This window comes from Stigmatopora nigra, chromosome 8 (genome assembly GCF_051989575.1).
Source record: "Stigmatopora nigra isolate UIUO_SnigA chromosome 8, RoL_Snig_1.1, whole genome shotgun sequence".
Lineage (NCBI taxonomy): Eukaryota > Metazoa > Chordata > Actinopteri > Syngnathiformes > Syngnathidae > Stigmatopora > Stigmatopora nigra.
The window spans coordinates 5,639,473-5,662,544 of record NC_135515.1 but is presented as its reverse complement, the minus strand read 5'-3'; the positions used below and the strand labels follow the sequence as shown (position 1 = coordinate 5,662,544).

Sequence of the window (23,072 nt, the reverse complement as noted above, 5' to 3'; positions counted from 1 at the left end):
TGACTTTACACACCAATTGATTGGGGGCAGCTCGATGGAGCTGCGATATTTTGAGCGACTTTATGGACCATCTGCAAGAATTTGCATTATTACGTTGGTTTGGGTGCCATGAACCAAAGACGTGACATGCCACAAAAGCACTGATGTCTGGTCTGAGTGGAAATGAACATCCTTAAATCAAGTCAAATGAAGGCTGCATTGGAGAAAACAACACAGGTCCGCCCTGGCTTGGACACGCCTGAAACTATTTACAATTGGGGAAAAGTCTCTCAATGGTCTGTCAGCGCCTGTGTCTCCCGTGTCCCGAATGTCCGCTGTTGCCGCCGCCGCTGCTGTGGTGTTTGCTCTTGTGGCCCCTCTCCCGTTCCCTGTCGTACGAGCGCGACCGCTCCCGGTCTCTCCTGTCGCCCCGATGACTGGCGGCGCGCTCGTGCTTGTGTTTCTTCGAAGACGCATCAAAGGTTGCGCGTTCGCGGTCTCTGTCCCTCTCTCGCTCGCGCTCCCTCTCCACTTTGAGAGGCGTGCGTGAGCGCGATCGCGAGCGTTTCCTCTTGTGCCCGCTGTTGTTGTGTCGGCCGCTGCCCTTGGAGTCGCTGTTACCGTGGTGGGAGGCCTTGGTTTTGAGGTGGGGGAGTAGGGGCGAGGGAGGCCGCCTGTGTGGAGAGGGACTGCGGCTGTGCGAACGCGAGCGGGAACTGTAGGTCCCCGAGCGACTGCGTCTGCTGTTGTAACTGCAAGAGAATACGTGTCAGGGAAGAGAAAGAAGAAAAAAAGCGGCCGTGTCAACTTACTGTCTGCGGGGCGAGCGAGATCTCGACCGCGAACGCGTTCTCGATCGTGAGCGGCTTCCGCTCCTGCTGTTCCGCCCGATCTTTGTCTCTTTCCTCAACCTGATTGGAGGACAAAAAAGTAAATTGTTTTATTTTAGAATATTAGATATATTTTTCTAAAACCCATTTGTCTACAAAAAGGTTCAATCTAGAATTCTTTCTTCTTTGACTAACCCGTTGTGTGGACTCTTGCTGATCTGCGTGCGGTTATCTGGCTCCTTCTTGACCGCTTTGAGCGTCTGGCCATTTGGGGACTTCTCATCTGCTTTGATCAGGTTGGGGGACGAGGGTTTGGAAGCGGGTGAGAAGCCACCCGCGGAGGCCAAGGCCGGTGTGCCGTCGGGATTCAGCCCTTTGGCCTTCAGCTTCGCTTCTGCCATGCACATCTTCCGTCGGTCCACTTCCTTTTCCAGCTGCTCGTAATTTGGCTGTGGAACAGATTGCACTGAGACACGGGTGCATTTGAGGTCCAATCGATGCTTATCTGTCACATATTTTACAGTACTGCAATGGGGGGTTTAGTGGACATGTATCATCATTTACCTTCTTCCTTGAGTAGAGTCTCAGAGTGGTAATGCAAATTTCTTTAATGTCATCGTCGCTTGCGCCAAATAGCAAGTGCCACTGAGGTCTGGCGGGGAGCGGGATCTGAAGAGAAATTTCATTAGAATTTCAAAGTTTCCAAAATTATTGGTCTTTTTTTTTTTAAATGGCTCTCACCTGTAAAGCTCGAGCAGCCAGGAATATGCAGGCGCACGCAATGGTCTCTGGCTGGAACCTCACAAACACATTGGTCCTCAAGCTGTCGTTTATGTAGTTCCTACAAAGACAAAGAGCACACAAAAAAAACATAGCATCTTCTCTACGCAAAGCCAATGTTAGTCACATTTGAAAAGATTAACCAGCTCAGCATTAAACAACGACATCACTCTGGTACTCTAAAAAGCCATAAGTAGAACGAAATTACATTTTGAATCAAGTATATATATATTATTTATGGGCTTCATCAAATAGTCAGTCCAAAGTTCTATTTAACTCTGAGTAATGGGTGCTTAAGGGTTCAGGGACACAAACGGAATGTGTCTACTAGATATCAAAGCCCTTCAAACGCTGAAAAGCAGATACGGAGACAGCCGTGGCGCTGTAATGCTGTTAAAAGTTATCTCCTCCTGTTACTGATAGTGACAAAAGAGGAGTAAAATACGGCGCAGAAATAGAAAAAGGCGGTGCACAACAAATGGCACCACTGTGACAAAAGTCATTAGACGTTATCAAATGACCGTCAACAGGAACTGGGAAGAGCGCGTCGTGAAACCAGAACAATTGCCTCTGGATTTCAAGCAAGACAATTACACAACAAAAGACAAATCTAAATCAAGGGCTCCTTAAGGGCCGCTCCTTGTTAAAGACCGGCCAAAATAGTAACTTAAGGGAGGGTGGTCATAAAGACTAGGTATGGTACATATATCATAATGGCCAACACTCGTTTTTACCAAGTCAAAGTTTTTATCAGAGCAATATACTACTTAATAATTTGAGTAGATGCAAGGACCTCACTATTAAATGATTTCAGGCATGACTACAAAAATGCACCGTTGTGGTCGGGAGGGTAAAAAAAAATGTTTGTGTAAATTATACAGTTTAAAAATGAGTTAACTGAGTTGAATTTGAAGTACCAGAGGATGCCGCAGTTGAGTTTAATATTGAGCTGCTAATCAACATCTGGTGCATAGTTTAAGTGAAATATGGAGTGCTATCTAATTCAACTTTGTCCATTTCTCTCTGGGGTACCCACGAGACTAGTTTTTTTGTCACAGAAAAAGAAATCCTTTCTGAGGCCTGCCGGGATTGCACTAGACCCCCTTATGAGCGGACAGGGTAATGATGACACATGCCTTGGGGAACATGCACACATGTAGATGTAGGGAATATGGATCTACCCCACCGTTGTCACATTCAGATTGTTCGATCTGAACTGACAAGAGCGCAAAAAGCTTTTAAGGCCATCATGCACAAAAGCTAGTTTGGGAGAAATCAGTTGTGCAAGCTTTCTCGGGCCAAACGTTGTCACTTAACTAGTTATGTAGCAACTGTGGTGAAGTGACAAGACTACGAACCAAGCATTTATGCCTTGGTTCGAGTGAAATTGTGCTGCTAAAAGATTTGATCTTTCCAGAAAGGAACTCAAAAATGAAAAAAAGCTAAATACCATGGGCAGGAACATGGTTATCAATCTCATTGGGAGACAGAGAAAAAAAACTAAAGAAACCAAACAAAAAAAGGTAGCCTAAGCGGGGAAAGATGGCAAATGCAACAGATCACCCACCCATGTTGACAATTAGCCAGGCGATAATACAATAATATCTTGGCAATTGTTTCCTATGTACATGACTTTCATTTGATTCATTTCAGAAACAATGCTGGTACTCATCAGGCTAGCCTGCCATCATCTAATTGGCCACAAGATACTTTAGTGGCTCAGCATCACACACTATGCCTACTAGACAACATGCCAATCTGTTGAATTGAGACTGCTGCAGAGCAAGACGGGTCCCGGGAGGCAAAACCTGAGAACTGGATCCGCCTGCAAAACAGACATGTCTGGAAAACACGTCAGTTCGGGACATGACATACTATAATTTCAACTTTGTTTGGTTTTTACCTGCTCCTACTTCAACTAAAAAAAACTGTGTGATCTAAATAAAAGCCTTGGCATTAAAAAAATACAAATCCTTGTGGAGAGCCAAGAGAAAATAAAGACGATGTAGGCTGTTGGGAAAGGCCCCAGCACCCCCTTCAACGAGTCTCAGCATTGCGACTGGCTGTGTGGAGAGGGGCAGCCAGCCAAAGGGGGGGAGGCTTCCTGAGGTCATGTGGTTGGAGGAGGCAGAGTTCAGAGGTTCTTTATGTGACTTACCAGCACGGACTACCCTTTAATCAAAGAGTAGAGAGAAAGGACAAAGTTAAATCACGCTCCCTGACACCAGCCACAATTTACAGCAAGGCCACGTAAGGGCACACGTGTGTGACGCCACAATTTGCAACAATAGGTGAACCCGATCAAACGCAGCAGGGCCAAAAATGTCTCCTTGAAAACAACAGCAGTGCTTACATAGCACGGCTCTCAAAGATACAGCTTTCCACAAAAATACGTTAAATGATATCCAAGGAAGTAATCGATCGGGTGGCCTTTAAGTGTTTCAAACGATCATCTTTAGCCCACGTCTGTCTGTCTGTCGAAACTTGTCACTGATACAAAAGGAAACTGCCAAAGGTGAGGTGGGACAACAAAGAGGACACTTACCAGGCGGTCTGGACCAATGTTTGGTTCTTTTCACACTCCAGGACTTGGAGGTACATGAAAATGATCTAGAGGAGAAATTGTGCGTGTTAATTCATTGTTGCAAAACTACATTCACCTTTGATGAGTTCTACGAGATAAACACTCACCTTGTGGGGATGCTTGACATGTACACAGAATCCCAGTTCCTTTAAAATCCGCCGTTCTGCTTTGATGACTTGATTTTTGGTGTTTATGTAGTTCTGATCAAGAATCAATGAACTTGTTGTCCTAGTTTACAATGGAATCAAAATAAAAATTGTTTCCTCTCCAAGTACTGTACTATTAGCCCCACCCAAATGATAGAGCCCTTCTATTTCAATGCACTCTTTTTCTCTCTCCATTTCAACCAACTCTCAGCAGGTCTAACTGTATGCCTGACAGTCTGCTGGGGTTTGAAGACTCCTGTGGTTCTATAAGCCTATAGGATATGTAGCTGTCAACCTCAATCACAGCATGCCATTGCATTGAAATATCAAAACAAATGATCGTTGCAAACGCCTCACTTTAACACACTGGATGCCGCTGAGAGGCAGCAGACTTCCAATCCAGTTGGACAGCAAATAATTGCTGCTTCACGTATTGGACGCCTGAAAGGGGCAAAATTATTTAGGTAGGACACAACATTATGAGATGTGTCATTTAAAAGCTATGTAGTCTAATTAGAAATTCTACTTACAGTACATATGTAATATTAAAAGTGTAAATGCCCCTTTCAAATAGTTAGTCTAAAATTGGCGCCAAAAAGATAGGTAATATCATAATAATATACAAAAAAAGTTTACTTTTAAACTCAAGCACATGTATAGGTACCTAACCTAGGAACATAATACAGCCCTGAGGTAGGTTATTGTAGTCTTTTTTAAAGCAACGAACACTGTGATATTTCAAATTACGATGACATCTGTTGAATGGGCTTCTACGCTAAAGGCACAATCAAAATGTGTGGTGAGCAGTCGTCAAAGGAAAACTACGTTACCCAAAGGTGCGCAGTTGACGGACAGCTACCCATAGCTTATGACTGAACCACAGAATTCTTCAAGGTCCCCAGGGGGCCAAGGACCTCCGGCCAACCTGTCATCCCCGATCCCAGGGACCCGAGGTGGCGCGGACCACGGGCGTCTCCCACAGGAAAGGGCCTGGGCGAGGAGATAGGCCCCCTTGGATCATGGTTGTCATGCCGACTGCTTCAGTCTTACGTACCATTCCACATCACCCGGGCTTTGGTAAATGTAGCTGGTCGCTGTTAGTTGGTTGCAAGGGAAAAAAGAAGCCAAGTTAATGCCAAGATCTAAGATTTAGTCATGAACAGACTTCTACTTCACACTAAAAGTTCACAATGCCAAAGAAGAGGCAGGACTACCCCTTAAATGGCTAAAACAAGGGAAATTCTTGATACATACATTTAGGTGGGTCAAAAAAAATTCAAAAATTACATTTTGGATACTTGTCAGAAACTGAAATGCTTCAAAAGGGTTTGAGAGTACATTGAAAAAGAAGGGCACGTTAACAAATACAAGGAGAGTGTTCAACATGTTCAAGGAAAAAAAATGAGCATTTAAAAGGGGCGTGAAGTGAAATCAAAATGCTGATACTTACTTTTTCATTCGAATCTGCTTGAGATGGTGGAAAACATTGATGACATCTCGTATCCGCCGAGGTGCTTCTTCAATCTTGGATGCCAAGTTAATACAAGCCATAGCAACAATCTAGATACAAAAATGAAGCAGATGGTTGCAAGAAACCAGTGGGAGAAGACAAACACCGGGATCCAATAAACTGAAAACAACAACGACGCTGCCACAAATTTAAACTTCAAAAACTGTATACTAGTTTACAATATCTTTAAGTTATAGTAGAATCATTGCATGGACTCCCGCCGACTTGGTTTATTAACGTATAAATAACTTGAGATGAATTGAGGCGTTTTTTTTCAGATTTTAACTGCTGGTTGTAAAAGCAAAAATCTAATTGCTTCAAAGCACACATTCTGGGAGTCTGATTTTGTAAAATTGTCATAATTTGGCTATCGCGGAGGTCCACCGCATTGAGTGAATGTGATGCATTTGAACTGAGCGACATGGCGGCTGCTAACGTTCAACTTGCGTTACATCAGCTAGCATGATACGGCACGAAGAGCCTAGCCAGTTCACGCGATAAAACGCAACTTACCTCGAAACTATGTTTGACGAAGGACTTGGAGTAAAAGAAACGATGAAAAAGCACCTGCCCTGTCGCCATCGCCACCTGTCAAACAAGATATTTTGGAAGGATTTACCTGGTTCGAACACAATGGATCGCCGCCATTTTGATTCCACCACGCCAGTGGTAGAAAGAGCTAAAAGCTAACAGGCCTTAGCATATTCCTGAACAACTTCCTACATAAACAATCAACAGATCTTTAAAAAAAACCACACAAATTCTCTTCAAAAGGATTCCACTAACCTGCGGCAATCGGAGAAGAATGCCCGCCGACTGGATCAACTCACATCCGAGGATTCGAAGGTCGGTCTCGGTGTGCAAGTCGAGGCCGTCGAGCATTGACGGCGTCGGAGAGAGCCTTTCCTCGGGGATAAGTGAACTATCGATCGTAAGATATACCTCGGAATAAACTTTGTCACCAATAAGGATGCCATCGTTGTTTGTTGACGCGGTTGAAGACACAGAAAGGGGACCTGCGGCCATTTTTTTTGAAAAAAAAATGACGACGCGACAGCAGCCAGGCAGCAACACGACGGAACGGGGTGCCGGACTAAGAGAGTGACGTCACAAAGATGCTAAGGCAGAGACGTTGGTACACATCCGAGAAGAAAAGTAGTTTCGCCGGCTGTACTGTAGGATAGTTCAAAGATGAAGTATAATGGAACTCCAACGTACATATGCATATTTTTATGTGTAGATAAATGTGTGTGTATAGATATATACGACTTATTACGAATTTATTGATTGTTTATTATTGACTATTTGTTTGTTTGTTGTTGTTAATTGCACTTCCCGAATTAATTAGTGTATGTAGTTGACTATTTATCATGTAGTACTTGTTTATTGATTATTTATTTGTCGTTAGTCATTTTGTTGTTATTTGTGTACTTCATGGGGAAGCTTTACACTTCATTATACTTGTATAATGACAATAAAAGCATTCCATTCAATGTCAATGTTGATAGTTTGTCAGGGGAAAAATATATTCAAGAAGAAAGCAAAGCCCTTCATGTTCATCAACATGTAAATTGTTGTTGTTTTTTAACCATAAACAATTTTAAAGTGAGTCAAGTCTATGAAGTATTTCAAACATACGGAAGTCCCAACTGCCCGGGTGACGCGTTTTACGGTAACTTCCAACCTTTTCACATTTACCTCTGGCACATATCCATCCGCAGACAGTTTCCGCAAACCACGCGCACATTCGCAGTACTACACGTGTTTGCGCAATAGAAACCTAGGTCAGATGGGGGGTTTTAATCGTTATATTTTCATATATTTAAGGATTTAAAAAATACTTTAGATATTTACTATATATATTGTATAGATTATTATACATGAGTCATTATTTTTTTATGATCATACAAGTTTCAGCCCGAGGGGTTGCAGTAATAGCAGTCAAACAGCAGAGAGAAGCAGCGACTCATCATTTTGGTGTTCACATATTTAACAAAAGTAAAAGAATGGCCACAATCACAAGACACTTAGACACATTTATGATGCTGTCTTTTCAAATTCAAGTTTCTCATGGGGATTTTTTTTTTTACACAAACTGTTCAGGGGTACACACCATTTGCTGTTAACTTACAACAATACACTGTGCTCATTTAAAAGTACCTTGTTGGAAATACATGTGTATTTTTCCCTATTAAGTAATAAAAAAATCAAAAAAACATTATTATTAGGATGTATAAGGTGTTTTCAGCTAGTCTGATTTTTTGGGTGGGTTTGTTTTCTGGTGGGAATATTTTGGCTTGTTATTTGGTGACCTTAATACATCTCAGGCCTATGTCGGCTGTTTTTGAAAAGAACAAAAACAACCATTGGGAGAGTGTAAGGGCCAAATTGAACAATGAGTGAATATAGACCAATCCTGCTGTCACATTTCACTGATCATGCTGTTCGTGAAATTACAAAAAAACCCAGAAAAAAACACAGGCAGTTGGACAGAACGTCCCAATAAACGGATAAGAACATCATGATTATGCACATGATTATAATTTTACTGAGACTGACTGGCAACCAGTCTAGGGTGTAGTTTGCCAATTCCCAATTTTCGCCCCTCCCATTCCCGATTGTTTTTTTCCTCTTTTAAATAGTAGTCGGTTACACTCTGCACAGAGTGCAGACGCTATTCCAAGTATGAATGCTTTGCCAGAATAAAACCATAAAGAAACAGCAAGCTTAAAACGATGGCATCACTTCCAGCAAAGTCAAAGTCAGGCAAACACCACTTCCACTAAAGGGCGGGGGATGAAAAACAGTGCAGACTTTTAAATTCTAACCAATCAAGTGCCATCTCATCCCTTAATTTCATTTTGATAGGAGGTGGATATTATATTTGTTTTTTATTACCCTGTTCAGGTCAATTAGAAATGTGGAGAATTGATATCAGTCATAAATAGGAGTATTAGCTTACGTTATTGTGTATGTTTACCCTCTTGTAAACTGGGCCTCCCAAAACACACAATGAAATAACACGTGCACACACACACACACACACAAACATGGGCAAACACCCTCATTTTATGTTTTATTAGCACACCCCATGAGGTGGCAGACTGAGGCCTGGTTGTCCCCATCATTAAGCAACACCTACGACCAGCACCTCCCGCTTTGGCACTCGTGCAGTTACCACGACAACAAGAACTGTGAGCATTCTTTTTCTCGTTGCCCGGGTGACTTTAATTGTAGGGTGTGGGAGGGCTTACGCCATGGCAGAATTCCAGCATGACCATAACGACGCAAAAGGAAAATGTTCAGGGACACCCAGTGACGAACAAGGGGCTTAGTGATACATACTCACCACTCCCTGTCGTGCATGTGTGTGTGTTTACAAGCAACATGCACAAATTCTCTAGAGAGACATTAAAGCATACCTGCCCAACTATGGAAATTACCTCAGGCGGATCACATAAAAAAAAAGTCCATGATTTCGTCAAGTTTAAAAAAAAAAGCAAAAAAAGAATGCTCATAAAAGTCCAAACAAATGACATGCCAATTCTATAGATCTTTAAGTTGTACACGTGCGTAAAAATGTGTTCAAAGGAGAACATATTGATTAATATTTTCTGTCTGAATAAATGTTTGTGGATTTAAGTAAAGTATAAAATTGTGCCCAAAATTGTTTCTACAAGTCATGCTATTTCAAATTAGTTAAGTCACTTAATGGATATAAAAAAACAAAGTGTTCACCAGAGAACTGAATCCCTTTTAACAACAGCACCGGAAATATGCTGCAGCAAATAGATTAAAAGCATATTGACACATTTCTAGTGGCTGTTGTGTGCGCAATAAGGATAGTATGCTGTGTTAAATAGAAGCCTCTGCTCTTTCATAGTCATTTTACAGGGATACATCTACCAGAGCACAATCACATTAAAGCATCAGTAAATTTTCTACATTTAGTCGCTCATTAAAACCTTTCTCACTAACAAACAGGAGTACTACTACTAAACCTTCTCTTTAAAAAATAAAAAAAATCTATTTGCCAGTGTGCAGGCTCTGCAACTGCCTATTATTATTATTCTAATTATAGCTATGATTATTTTGAGGTATGAATTTGTACTTCCCACACAAAAATCAAGGGTTAAGATCTGTTCATGTTCAACAACGTAAAATATTTAAATGTTATTTCATTATAACGATCGTACAAACAAATATTCTGCCTCTTTATTGTTCCTCTTTAACCGGAACAATGTGTTCCAGTCGGATTGACACTCAAGTGAAAGACGGAGGAGTAGCACGGAGACAAAAATCACTATCATTCATCCTCCTTGTGGGGACAGCACGTCTGTGCACTGTCTCCCAGCTGGATTGGAAAAGTAGGCTTTTAGGGAGTAAAAACAAAAACCCTTCCATGTGTGCAGTAAGAAGGTACCCACAAACAAACCAGTTTTTTTGGGTCACACCTGTTTCTCACTACATCCAAAAAGTGGCGGTAGAAGAACAGCAGGGGGAAAAAGCAAGTCAGTGCGAATGATGTCAATCGCACTTTTTTTTTTTGTGTGTGTGTTCTGAGACACATCATCCATTTTCTGTAGATTTGTATGGCTAGAAAATGAGGTTCTACTCAAGTAGTGTAAATGTGAATAGCTTTAACAAGGCCTGCTGTTTGCCAAATGCATTGTATGCTTTATGACAAATGCCCGGGCAGAGTGCCCTCTTCCATTTTCAGTCCAATGCTTTTTTTGTTGACCTTCCTGGTACACAGTGCACCATGCATCTTTTGAAGAGAGAAAGGATGGAAGAGAAGATTTTCTTCTCTTCCAACTTGGCTGTGGAAAGCAGATTTGGCTCATTTCGTTCCTACAGACGTAAAAGAGAGTGAAAAGTGTGCCCTCAAGTGGGGATTGCACAAAAGTAAATGCACCAAATTTAAACATAAGACACACGGCCTATTTTCCGAAGACTGTAGCAGTGCCCTTTAGTGTTAAATGTGAAATATTTTCATGACAGCGCAGACTACGCCACATTTGTTTTGACATTTGCTAAGCTGTTGTCCTTCTCGACTTACTATTTCCTGGAGCAATTCCACTAAGGGGTTGTCTGACCAAAAAGAGAAAATATTCACTCTTTTAAAACTAGGACAAAGTCCTTTTAAGGGCTCAACATTTTTTCCTTTGCAATATAGTTGAGTGAGGATCTCCATATACGTCAACAAGTAGAAAAATACAATTTCATGAGGATGAGTAAGTAGGATTTCGATTGGAGTTGATTTGAAATGTAAAAATCGGTGCATGAAATAAAACTGTCTGTTCAACATCACTAATAATGAAGTCAAATAATTCATATTTCAAAGTGGTAGGCATATTTACGATATACAATCAGCCAGTCGCTGATGGCAGGATTGTTAAAAAATAAGCAAGACTGTGCTATTGCTGATTGCAAGCGTTGCTTATTTAATATTATAACTATAATTTCTTGCCAAATTGAATATATTTTCACTCCAAATCTGTATTATTGACGGCATCATGATAATAATGTTATGGCAGTAGAAGCTTGGTTTGCGCAATAAATCATGAAAATAACAATAATCTAAATTTGTTATTGCATTGTTTTGATTAGTATGTTTTGATAGTGTTCCGGAGAAAGAAACATTTCTTTTGTTTATTTCTGTTTTTAAGCCAAATTTGTATTATTGGTGCTGACATCTTGATTTTTTTTCTGGCAGAAAAAGCTGGTCAAGTTTGGTTTGTGTTAAATGTTTAAAAACTGAGATTATGTCTTTATCTGTGTTTTAGACCAGGATTTATTCTAAGTTGAGATAAAGTCAGTCTTAGTCATTAATATAATTGCATTTTGTACACCATCAATGTAAGCTATTGAAATTTGTTTTCCAGACTGAAAGAAGACACTTGTCCATGATTTTGTCCTTTCATGAGTTCATGAGCAAAACATCTTTGTATACAACTGACTCTCTCCACAATTACAGTGTGTTAGCTACAAGAAATCAACTTGGAATAAACACCATTTTGTTTACATCTTAAATTTGGGAGTCACCGAGGTTCGTTCTCTCACTAAATCAAGCGTGATTACAAACTAAACATCATCATGTGACAGCTTGTCAGAGATAAAAATGTTACCATATAGGTCATATTTTTCTCGTAATGCTACATGTTACCAAAACCAATATGATGCATGTTTATAAACACTACTCACTGGTTTTGTCTAATTACAAACATGTGACTTTTGAATGTACTTGACAAATAAATCCAACATTATAGCTCATACCAAGAATATGTTTTGTTCTTTCAGGGCCTTATTGAGCAATGGACTCTGTTATTGCTATGGCAACCTTACCTTATTATTTCGGTCAGTGCTTTAACACTGCAATTTTGATTGATTTGATTGTAGATTAATATTTGATGTTATTTATGTTATGCACTTATAACAAAGGAAAAATTTAGTCATTACAGATGTGCAGTTATTATACAAATTTAGACAAAATGATGCAGTAATCACACAACACTGTCTTGTCATTCAGGCGTATTTAACATTATAACTGTCATGGATTAGTGTGCATATGGACTTTTCCATATGTCAACATCTGCTCCTATGTTAGAGGGGAATCCCAATGATGCTGTGTAACACGATACAGTGTGTGAATGTCCTTTCACTTGCATGGTTTACTTAATAGGGCTGTAATTCTCCACACATGTGCATGTGTTCTATGCCATTTATATGCTACAAAAGCCATATGCAGTCACAATTAAAGCCATTCTATGTACTAGTTATTGCAAAGGTGTGTGTGTGTATGTGTGTGTGTGTCACCTCACACACTTGAATTTGGCCGCCAGTTGAGGCTGTTTCCTGCCTGTGCCGAATATCCAGCCGTGTGTCATGTGTGTGATCTTGTGCATGCCAGTCGAGTTGTATGGAGACGGAGACATTATGAGGGGCTCCTGGTGAGAGAAGGATAACAGGGTTATTAGATTCCAGTCACACGCAGTCTAGTTTTTATCCGAGACTGTAAAACACATTCCAGTGGAAACACATCAACGTACACATGCCAAACGTGTATATATATAAGCTAATCAGCTCATCAGAACATATGCTTACCTCATCCATGCTCACAGCTTACAGACACAAGTAGTTTGGTATTTAGTCTTGTCTCGCGTCTCAGTGATGTCAGTGTGAGGTTAAGGGTTAGGGATGGTCTTCCCAGACAGTGACCTTTATGAGAAGATAGAGAGAATTAGGAAAATACTCATTTTCTACAACACAATTATCTTTTCAAGTTTAATTGACCTTCAAACTCACAACTCAAGTAGTTTAGTTTCTTTCGAGCATCTGCTTCAACACTGTTAAAATGAGATCTAGTGCCCTCTTCTGTAGAGAGAGCTACGTAACTTTGAGGCTGTTCCTCCTCAACTGTTCTATTTTCCTCTGTGCACTGGGAGCACCTCTCTCTTTCTAATATTCATTCAGCTTAGCTTGCATGTTTTTGGAATATAGGAGGAAGCTGAAGTACCCAGAGAATACCCACACAAGCTCGGGGGGAACATGCAAACTCCAGGATCGACCTCCGATTGAACCCATGTACCCAGAACTGTGAGGCCGATGCATTAAGCACTCCTCTTTCTAATGGCACTGGAAAATTGAAAGTACCTTTGGTATAATGCACTATTTAATGTTGCTTGACAAAATGATATATGAAAAAGAGCTAAAACGTTGACTTGAAAATATATAGATACATACATAGTAGATGGCAAGACTAACACATCTGAGCTTTGCATTCACTGTACACATGCATTTCAAAAAGAAGAGCAGGTTGTCAAAAAGGAAAGAAAACGACTAATTAGCGTGCAAGCATGTGCACGTGGAAATGCGTGTGTTATGCAAAGCGGTTTTGTGACACCGTTTATAAAGGCTGCGCTTGCGTGAGTCGCATCAAATGAGAAAACAACACTTCCCCTTTATGAGGGGAATGTGCGTGTGAGCAGCACACTAGTTTGGTGTGTGTTTACATCCCCACTCTTTACACACAGCTGTTGGGTGTGTTTAAGAAGGGTACCCGAGTGACCACTTCCTATTCCACGGGGTGTGGGTCAAGAAACCAAGATTGCACAATAACCCGACTCAATAAATAGCCACTGGCATTCATTTAATCTCCTTTTCATGCCAAAGATGATAATGAGCTATGACTCTGCCAATGAGTTTACCGTATGTATTTGACAGCTACCTTTTTTTCGCTTTGATCACCTTGACGATAAAAAAATATTTGATGACAGAGTGCCGTTCCTGTGGGTTTAAATGTGTTTGAACAGTTGAAGGTCATTTGGAAGCCAAGCGAGAGCAGAATTACACACGTTTGACTATTTTCATTTTCATGCAGAAGCATGATAATTATGATCCAAGCTTACAGGGTTTCTCTACATTATTCTCAGTCTTTGGGTTGGGTAAATTTAGTATAAGTGGAGATTTGAAACCACCTCAATAATTATTGCTCGTTAAAGAAAAAATATGCGAGGCATATTATAGTTATACATATTATATCTTTAATTTGAGAGCACCTGTTATCAAAATATCCCCCAAAAATATTTCTTCTTATATACTGATCATAACTGTCCTATTGCTTTTTCATAAATCGGGTCATAATTGAGGTTGTCCGGTGGATGAGTGGTTGGCACGTTGGCCTTACAGTTCTGGGATCGAGGGTTTGTGTGAAGTAAAGTGTCTCAAAACATTTGATGGCGGGTCCAAAGCTGTATTTTCTTTTCATAGCCAAAAAAGATAACTTAAGGGGTTGGAAAAAGAAAAAAGAATGACTGAAATGTGCGATCATAAAGCAAAGAATGTGCCATCAGGTCAATAGCAACATTTAAACCAGGCTGGAATAGCAATTGCCCCAGGAGTAAATAACCAATTACCTCGCTTGATACGGTGTCCATCTGTTTATAAAGCCATTACTGATCTGCATGAAATGCCTAGAGTTATCCAGATGAGACCAAACAACATTTTCATCCTTCTTAACTACAACAGGTTTTGTGCATCGATTTCTTACATTGAAAAATTCACTCATATTTCCATTTTGAATTATCTTTTCAGAAAGGCAATTTTGAACTAAAGAGTACTCCATTTAATTTATATAATCCTTAAACATTAACAGACGATTCAGGGCTTTCCAGACACACAGTTGTCATTAAAATAATTAGTAACTACATACTTTCACAGGCATTGGAAAACACCTTCAACCACACTGGAAGAACAAAAAGTCCCTTTAATACTTGCAGATTAATGTGACTTTCTTGAATTGATCAACAAAAAATAAAGAGTGGAAATTGGTAAAACCACAGAACACTGTAAATGCACATCAGACTACTAGTTAGACGATTGCCTTAATTATAATTGTATTAGTTCTTCCATTGATAACTCCGTGATGATTTGCAGTATGTTGTGTCTTAAGAATGCAGGCACACCTGCAAGAGCAGGTGAGTGGTTTCCATTATGCGTGTATGCAAACACTTGTGTGCATCTCAATGACAAAAAGCAGCATTTACATTCCATTGCATCCAAGTCGGCCAGATGAATCATTCACTCCACTGGCTCTGGTTAATCACATCAGCCTACTCAAGCCACACATACACACACATGCAAACATACCATACTTATATTAGATCTAAATTAAATTTCAAATTGCTGCAGATTTGATAAGTGTTTGAAAAAGAGTCAAAATAACAGATGATGAAACTGAAAAGATGCAGCTCACTTGTTTCATTACTACAGGTCTGACACTTCTAGATAACATAAATAGAGGTGGGTATATGACGGAAGTACTGTAGTCGTGATTTGGTAAAGAAAATATGAAGTGGGGGGAGCCTATGATATGACACATACAAATATATAGATATATACTTTTTGGGGGGAAAAAAGTACCCATCAGTAACATACAAAACAAACTGTCAAGCCTGCAGGCATGCGCCTGCGTTCGCATGTGTGCGTGTTTTTAACCCCCAGAGGAAAACGATCGTGCAAATTCAGCCCCCAGAATGAGGGCTGGGGGGGCATTTCAGGCAGGAATGATGGGAAAATCTGGGAGGAATCATTCATTTGCTCACACGGCAGACCGCTTTTAAAAGGCAGGCAAGTGTGTGGTCTATGTGGCTGCCACCTCATCAAGTGGCCCTTTCCTTTATTCCGCTTAATGCTGAATCAATCGTTGTGTTTGCCCGACAAGAAGGGCGACTGGTAGGGGAGTGGTGTTCACATTTGAACCACAAAAATGGAAACTATGAGTAGTTTGAATAGCTCGTGAACCAACAATTGACAAGAATCATCACTTACATCATCTCTTATTGCTCCACTAATCTCAAATTCATGGAATTGAAAATTATGCATAAAAGGAGGATGCTTAGCTAGAAGTCAAGCAAAATAATAATAATAATCTACCCACCATCTTACAAGTATTTAAATGTAACTTGTCCCTGATATAACAATTCATCCATTCATCATCCATACTGGCTTAAACATTCACTACAAAATTGTCCAAGTTGACACTAAGCCTGAACCCAGTATGCTGTGAGGCAGCATAATAAGTGTTACATATGTTTTTTTTTAGTAGAACAAAAACAAAAGAGCTTGTTTGAGGGGTGCGAGAGGAGGAAAAAAAATCGCCAGTCATCTATAGCCTCCTCTGTCTTGTAATATTCTTTTTTTCGTGCGTCACTTATGTCCATTGGGCCACTTTATGTTTCCACATCAACAGCTGCTCTTAAGAATGTCCTACCTTGTCGACATGACAACCACTTCTTCTACATTTTACTTTAAGACATTAAAGAAAATGGACATAATAAAATGTATAAGGCTAAATCAAAACACACAACCTTGAATGTGACTTTCAGTTGGAATTCATTAATGGACATTATGTGGGTTGGTCTTTTGAGGATATTCAAATCTAATGTGACATTGAAGAATGGATTTTGGCAAAGCACATTATCTACTATACAAATGTTTTGTACCCAAAGCAACATCATTTGAAACTGTCTAGTATTCGGTGAATAGTACAGTACTCTTCATTTTTAAATGAGCTCAGCTAAAAGGGGTTTCTCCCTCTGTTTAAAGCCTTTATGTCATCCCTCTCGAGTATTATCACATGTTGCTTTGTATAGGACGCCAGAGGGGGCGGGGGATCATGGACTGCTGAGTGGAGAAATAAATCAGTTTAATTGAACACACCAGGCTTCCAGTGGCTTAGAAAAAGAATAGAAGCAGATCCCATGTGAACAAATACAACTCCCCACATCTCTTCAATGCCTGCCGGGTAAGATGAGAGCCTCAGTGTGGGTGCACATATACATGGGTCGATGTGTGTCTCCTTGCATAGCGGTATTGCACTCTCTGCTTATTGACGTGCACGCATCTGTGCACAGTAGAGTGTGAGAAACATGACTCTTCGCCAACTCCGAAGTGCTTCCATCTGTTGCGCACGCCTGACAGTGGATTCTTTTCTCACTGCCACTTCATAGAGGCCGTGATCTCATTCAGTCATCCAAGAGTCGATCTCAGCTGACTTCAACACCCCCCACCCACCCACCCACACTTCCCTTCCAACCCCATCTGTCTGGGAGGAAGGAGATGAAGAAGACCAATGCAGTAGTATGATTTGCAGGGAAATGACAAGGATGTAATTAGTTGGTAGGAAATGAGGAGAAAAGAGATGGCGCGAAATAAATAAATCCATACACAGAAGGGTGAACAAACATTCAATACCTGACCAGCTTTTTGGTACAGATGGTGATATTTTTGTCCTCTCCCTGGAGAAACAAAGTGTGCCAGAGTACTAACCCTGAACATCACTTGATGCTTCTTTTGGCTCCATAAATTCAAGAAAAAAGTGTCAACGTCATTAGAAATAATGACAGAATTTTGCCGCAATGTTTTAGAACGCTGCCTGAAAATCAATACTATTTTTTTAGGATATATATATAGTGCATAAAACTACATATTGGTGTGGGATATATCAAACTTTAAATTTTACAAAAAGTTTAAGAAACACTACAATGGTTCTTCTGTTTTTGCAATGAACATATATGATGGATGAGTTTCGTGCAAAGCAATTTCCCTGAGAGACTTTAGGATCCTCTTAGTGGTGAAAATGCAAAGTGAATGTGCTGCTTGCATGTGTGTGCGTGTGTTTTTCTTTCATGTGCAGCTGCTGCCTCGCTTTTCAGAAAGTAAATTGGAAATCAGTTTTAACTCAAAACTCTGCGTGTCATGACAGTACGCCGAATGGAGAGACTTCACCCTTACCCTCTAACAATTGTTGGCTTCCTCACTCTAATCTCCTTTCGGGGACTTGATCAGTTAATGTGTTTGTTGTGTGGGTTGGTGTATGTGGATCTGGCTGTCTAGCCCTGTGACCTTGCAGCCACACGCTATGAGGATATGAAGTGAGAGCGTTTGCACGTCTGAGGTCACAAACACGCACACAGGCTTTTTTTTTCACCGTGTATCATCTTTGTGCTACACAGAATTTTTTCTCAGCTGGGCAAATTATAATTATAGTTTCAGTTGAGGTCCCGTGTTATTGTGTTTTAACAATTGCCAATCAAAGAGATACATCCACAGCTGCCTGGCACCGGCTGTCACTCTTCCTCTTCCTTTCTTTGTTTGTTTCTTGGTTCCCATCTCAATTTCGTTTCTAGTTTTTATTTGGGTACATATTTTCCATCCTGCAATATTATTACCATCATATCTTAATCTATACTAGTATCTTATGGGTATAGCAGACTAGTACTACTACAAATACTAGTCCACATGATCTCAAATGGGTAAAATCCTAATTTGTACATATCCCCCATGTGCTTAGATCAAACAATGGGGATAAAAACATTTGGTTACCTCAGTAACAAAGGAATGAATATACAAACGCAGGTTTCCTGTACCATGGCCTCATCTTCAATAAACAGGACATGCCCTCATAGTGACTAAACTAAGAAACCCAAGTTTTTCCCATGAGAGTAAATTCTATTTGACTATCTGAATGCTTTGCTTCCGATGAGTGCAAAATTAAATGTCACTGAAGTTCTAGGAAGATTTAATTTAGAGGAAAAACTAACCAAAAACAAACTTGTATATAATGTAATTCTATGAGTACTGGGAAGAAAATACATGTCACATACGAGTCAGGGTCTCGTGCGTACTGAAAGTAGATTTAAAAAAAATGGCACTCTTTAAAGACATTTGATGGCTGTGCCAAATTTTTGTAGGGCCAAAATGAATCACACATGCACGATGGCAGCGTGACAGGAATCCTCACTCAAATTATAGCTTGCAGAAGGACACATACCTGCAACTGTAAGCTGTCTGTAAAAACAGTTTATCAGCTGTTGTGGATGACATACATACACAAGAATCAAACATTCATCTTCACACTGTCTTCTCTACCGTAATCAGAGAAGAAGGAAAAAAAACATGTGTATAATTAGATCTGTGGAAAGAATTTCCAATAAAAGAGAGACACACAGGTCTCATATTGTTGTTGGGTGAGGATTACAGTTAAAGTAGGAGTAAACATATCTTAACGGACAAGATAGTAGCTAATACTGCATAGCCAATAATATTTGTTTGTTTATACCTAATTCTGAACAGTCAGTGAACCCAATACAAAAGGATAGCTGGTAAGGGTCCAGGCAGAACTTCAATAGAAAAAGTTCAAGAAAATTCAATCATAACAGGAACACATAACGTCACCCAATAGAGGGAAAAACCCAAAACAATGCAAACTATCAAAGAAAAGAGATTTTCAGTGGCTTACAAGCCCAGTTATGGAGAAAAGGTGGTCATGAAAAGAAATCAGAAGATGCGTTGCCTGGAATAAAGAGAAAGACAATTCCAAAACGAAGTGGAAGGGGAGCACAATGCATTAAATTTAACTAGACCTTTCATGCAAACATATTCTCAATGGTACACAATCACTGAGGATGTAGGGCACATATGGCCAAGCATGGAGCAGTCTCCGTGTATGGTCCTTATGAAAACAAGCTGTATCACATCAATCACTTCAATCCTTCGCTCTTGCTCTCTTGACCTTTTCTCATTCATCATCTCCTCTTTCATCTCTCTCCTCTCTCTATGAGCATCCACCCCTCTACCCCCTCTAATCCATCAGTTCAAACTGGTCTTCCCCTGTGTTGAATGATCAATGATCTATGTCTTTCTTCGTCTTTAGATGAAACGCGGAGCTCATGATATACTGCCGATGCAAAGAAAAAAGGCGATTAAAAGTCTGTGTGAGAAAGAAAGCGAGGCTAGAGTAAGCACGGCATACTATATGGTCACGATCGAACAAATTGCTCTTGAGTGCATCCCTGGCACGGCGATCAGGTTGCATGCATGATCAGAAAGATTTCACAGCTGCTGCTTCCTGTCCTTAGAGTGCCCCTTAAATTTTTGTGCATGCGTTTCCAAGGCAATGGGCTGGCATCACAAAAACACAGAAGGTGGGGATCACTGATGTTTGATAGAAGTCCATGTCAAAGAGTGAACAGTTGTCGTGGCAACACATCCTACACACTAGTAATGCTAGATGGCACCTTTCATTTAGGGAAGTTGACAGAGATTATAAATGCTTTGGAATCTGAGCAACTGATAGGATGACTAAAATAGCTGTAAAGGTTTTTCAATGTAAATAAACCAGACACAAAATCATTTTGATGTAAAAATCAGGGTGAACTCAGGCATCCCATCTGTACTTCAGTCTAGACTTTGCACAAGTAGCTGCTACATGTGGTCAGATGAAAGAATTAGTTGGTATTTGCAGTGTTTCAGTTCTCATATTTTTGCTTAGGCCAAGGGAAAAACAAATGGAGATATTGTAGAAAATTGAATGACAAATATTTTTGACCTTTCCATTATATTTTGGTTAGTAAAGCAGAGGAACTATTCCACAATGTGCCCCAGCGGGACCCCTGGTCTAAAGGCATCAACATTCTAGCATCCAATATGCTTCTTAACTGAAAGAATTTCACAGTTGTATGATGTACTGTTCTACTGTAATCTTTGTTAGGGCTGTAGGCTGTAGCCAAAGCCATGGATTCAGTATTCTACACAGCGATGGTATGTTAAGATTACGTTGCTGAGCTGCTGAGAGAAATCTAGGCTGGTCCTCACACTCACATGCACTTCTTATCATGCAATTAAGTCTCAGACTTGAGCGCACCCACTTCTTATCCTCCTCTACAAACATCACAAGATGTAACATGGCCTTAAGGCAGATTCTCCCTATAGCATATGTCCAAATGTCTGGGTGGGTTGCGTGTCGTTGAGAACTTCCCCCATCATTTACTCAGTCTGGGACTTTGATCCCCCTCTTGAATGTAGTTCATGCAAATTCCACAACCCTGCAAGGAACATAAATACAGAAAAGAAATACTGAAGACCTTTCCTATAGCGACTCCACAAATTGCAGGCGAGAAGAAGTGAGGTGATGCTGAACTAAAGCGGGAAAGGGAGGAAACATTAGTGACCAAATGAGTGCTTCATCTGTAGTCGGTCAGGTCAAGTAGTCCTTTAATGCTTTGATAAGCAGATAGAGGTAACATTTTACATATACTCCCCCACTACGTAGGAGGATGTTTGCGTGAGTATTGAGTATCTCCCACTGGGGATCTTTGCCAGTGTCTGTGAGTGCCCTTTTGGAGTGGCTGACATTGCAATTTTTTTGTGAATGCTAAGAGAAGTCTGAAAATTGTTTTGGCAACCTAGAAATAAGCCAGATTGGAATGTGGAATGTACAAAAAGTTATTGTATATACAGTGGTAATAGTTTGTCCATCTGAGACATATCTTGGGATAAGATTTTTCACATTGAGGCTTTTCGTAAAATGAATTTTCGTAATGAGCTGCATATTATTCTTTCCTAAAAAAAAAAATTGTTTATTTGCAATTTGCGTCCTTTGAGTATATGAATATATTACAACAAATTCATTTTTCGGGTCGCAGTGGTGTCGAACAATACTACATCATATTTTAGACTCTTGATCTCGAAAGTCTATTCGGCAATGTGGGGCAGCATTCACCAAGGGTTTGAATGTTCACCCATTAAAATAAAAGGAGCATGAGCTGGGATTATAATGTGTTCTTTCAGTCCTGGAGAAAGCAACTAAAATATTAGAGAACATTAAAAAGTCAAACAGTGGTTTTATAATTCACTCTGCATAACCAGGCTTTAGAAAGTCTACATCCTATTGATAGAACAGCAGAAAAGTACAGTATTCCCCAGAAGCAAAAGGATATATTTTTCCCATCAAGCATTAAATCTCTATCTTAGTGTGAAGGGTTTCCACATGCTACAGTTTAGTACTTCCCAGAATATGAGTACATACTTCCTGGTTTGGGCGAGGCAGCTGAATCAGTTGGAAACATTTGATTGGTTCAAGCAAAGTACACTGAGCAATGACCTGCTTTTCACCCAGCACATTCCATATACCACAATCCACCTGCTCTACCAACTGTGTAACTGTGCATGTTTTGTCATGTGTATGAGAGAGCGTGTACGTTATTGCATTCTCTACACACTTCCATCAGCTGCTTAGTCAGATACTCCTTTTCTACTCTTGATCCTCTGAAATTCCACACTGGAATGGTTCAATCCGTCTCTCACACACGCACATGCACGCCCCCGCCCTCAACCACACGCATGCATATAAGTTACACTGGCTCCAAACCAAACTTGTCAGCAGAGGCTGTTATGCCACATGATTTACCGAGTGACAGAGTACCTAGGGGAAAAAGAGACTGACAGATGCGTACAGCAAGCAGACTTTTCATTGAAATTGTTATTTCACACTTGAGCAAAAGAGGAAAGCCAACACCAAAAGAAACTGTTAGGCACAAGAGCGACAGGTGAAATCAAACACGAAGCACATAGGGGGGTGGGCGAACAATAAATAGACAGAGGTTTCAGGCAGGAACACTAGACAAAAGGTGAGGAAGAGTAGAGAAGAAAAATCCGCAGGAAGAGCCTGAGGAAAGCTGGCTGAAAGGAAGAGAGGCTGGTAGCAGAAGGAGGGGAGCGTGCAGCGAAACAGGGGAGTGTGAGAGGAAACCACAAAACACAACACCACAGTCTGGCTGCCTTTGTTCTTTTGTGCTTTGCTGCTACTGTTTCCTCCTACCGCTGACTTTCCAATTGGTCACCGAGGAGAGGAATATGAACAATTGATAGCCATATGGTGCCTAACTACTTGATTAACGGAC

General features: G+C 40.4%; 1 protein-coding gene and 2 long non-coding RNA genes across 6 annotated transcripts; all 3 read right to left on the bottom strand.

The window, feature by feature from the left end:
• Positions 1-72: 72 nt before the first annotated feature.
• Positions 73-6,951, bottom strand: ccnl1a (cyclin L1a). Of its 4 annotated transcripts, XM_077722410.1 has the most exons (10): positions 6,616-6,944; positions 6,343-6,417; positions 5,770-5,879; positions 4,281-4,401; positions 4,135-4,199; positions 1,551-1,650; positions 1,374-1,478; positions 1,005-1,258; positions 792-890; positions 73-731 (listed from the first exon to the last, which is right to left on the bottom strand). In XM_077722410.1, exons 1-10 carry the CDS (start codon positions 6,853-6,855, stop codon positions 281-283), a joined length of 1,620 nt encoding a protein of 539 aa, XP_077578536.1. In that variant the 5' UTR covers positions 6,856-6,944; the 3' UTR covers positions 73-280. The 4 variants fall into 4 exon arrangements, 3 of the variants coding, with proteins under 3 accessions (XP_077578536.1, XP_077578537.1, XP_077578539.1); XM_077722411.1 differs by lacking the exons at positions 5,770-5,879; positions 6,343-6,417; positions 6,616-6,944 and adding an exon at positions 5,374-5,387; XR_013327091.1 differs by lacking the exons at positions 73-731; positions 792-890; positions 1,005-1,258 and adding an exon at positions 3,748-3,761 and having other exon boundaries at positions 1,431-1,478; positions 6,616-6,949.
• Positions 6,952-7,833: 882 nt separating this feature from the next.
• LOC144200555 (uncharacterized) lies at positions 7,834-13,043 on the bottom strand. Its single transcript, XR_013327141.1, has 3 exons — positions 12,934-13,043; positions 12,646-12,776; positions 7,834-10,680 (listed from the first exon to the last, which is right to left on the bottom strand). It is a non-coding gene; the product is annotated as an uncharacterized LOC144200555 (long non-coding RNA).
• A 6,133-nt stretch (positions 13,044-19,176) lies between these two features.
• Positions 19,177-20,250, bottom strand: LOC144200793 (uncharacterized). Its single transcript, XR_013327199.1, has 2 exons — positions 20,144-20,250; positions 19,177-20,068 (listed from the first exon to the last, which is right to left on the bottom strand). It is a non-coding gene; the product is annotated as an uncharacterized LOC144200793 (long non-coding RNA).
• Positions 20,251-23,072: the final 2,822 nt, after the last annotated feature.

What these genes read in the sequence shown, in the direction of transcription:
- ccnl1a (XM_077722410.1), bottom strand. Translation starts at nt 6,855, where the DNA reads ATGGCCGCAGGTCCCCTTTCTGTGTCTTCAACCGCGTCAACAAACAAC. An exon ending in ACATTGGTCCAGACCGCCTG is followed by an intron (nt 1,651 to 4,134) that starts GTAAGTGTCCTC and finishes TTGTCTTTGTAG; the next exon opens with GAACTACATAAACGACAGCT. An exon ending in TGGCTGCTCGAGCTTTACAG is followed by an intron (nt 1,479 to 1,550) that starts GTGAGAGCCATT and finishes ATTTCTCTTCAG; the next exon opens with ATCCCGCTCCCCGCCAGACC.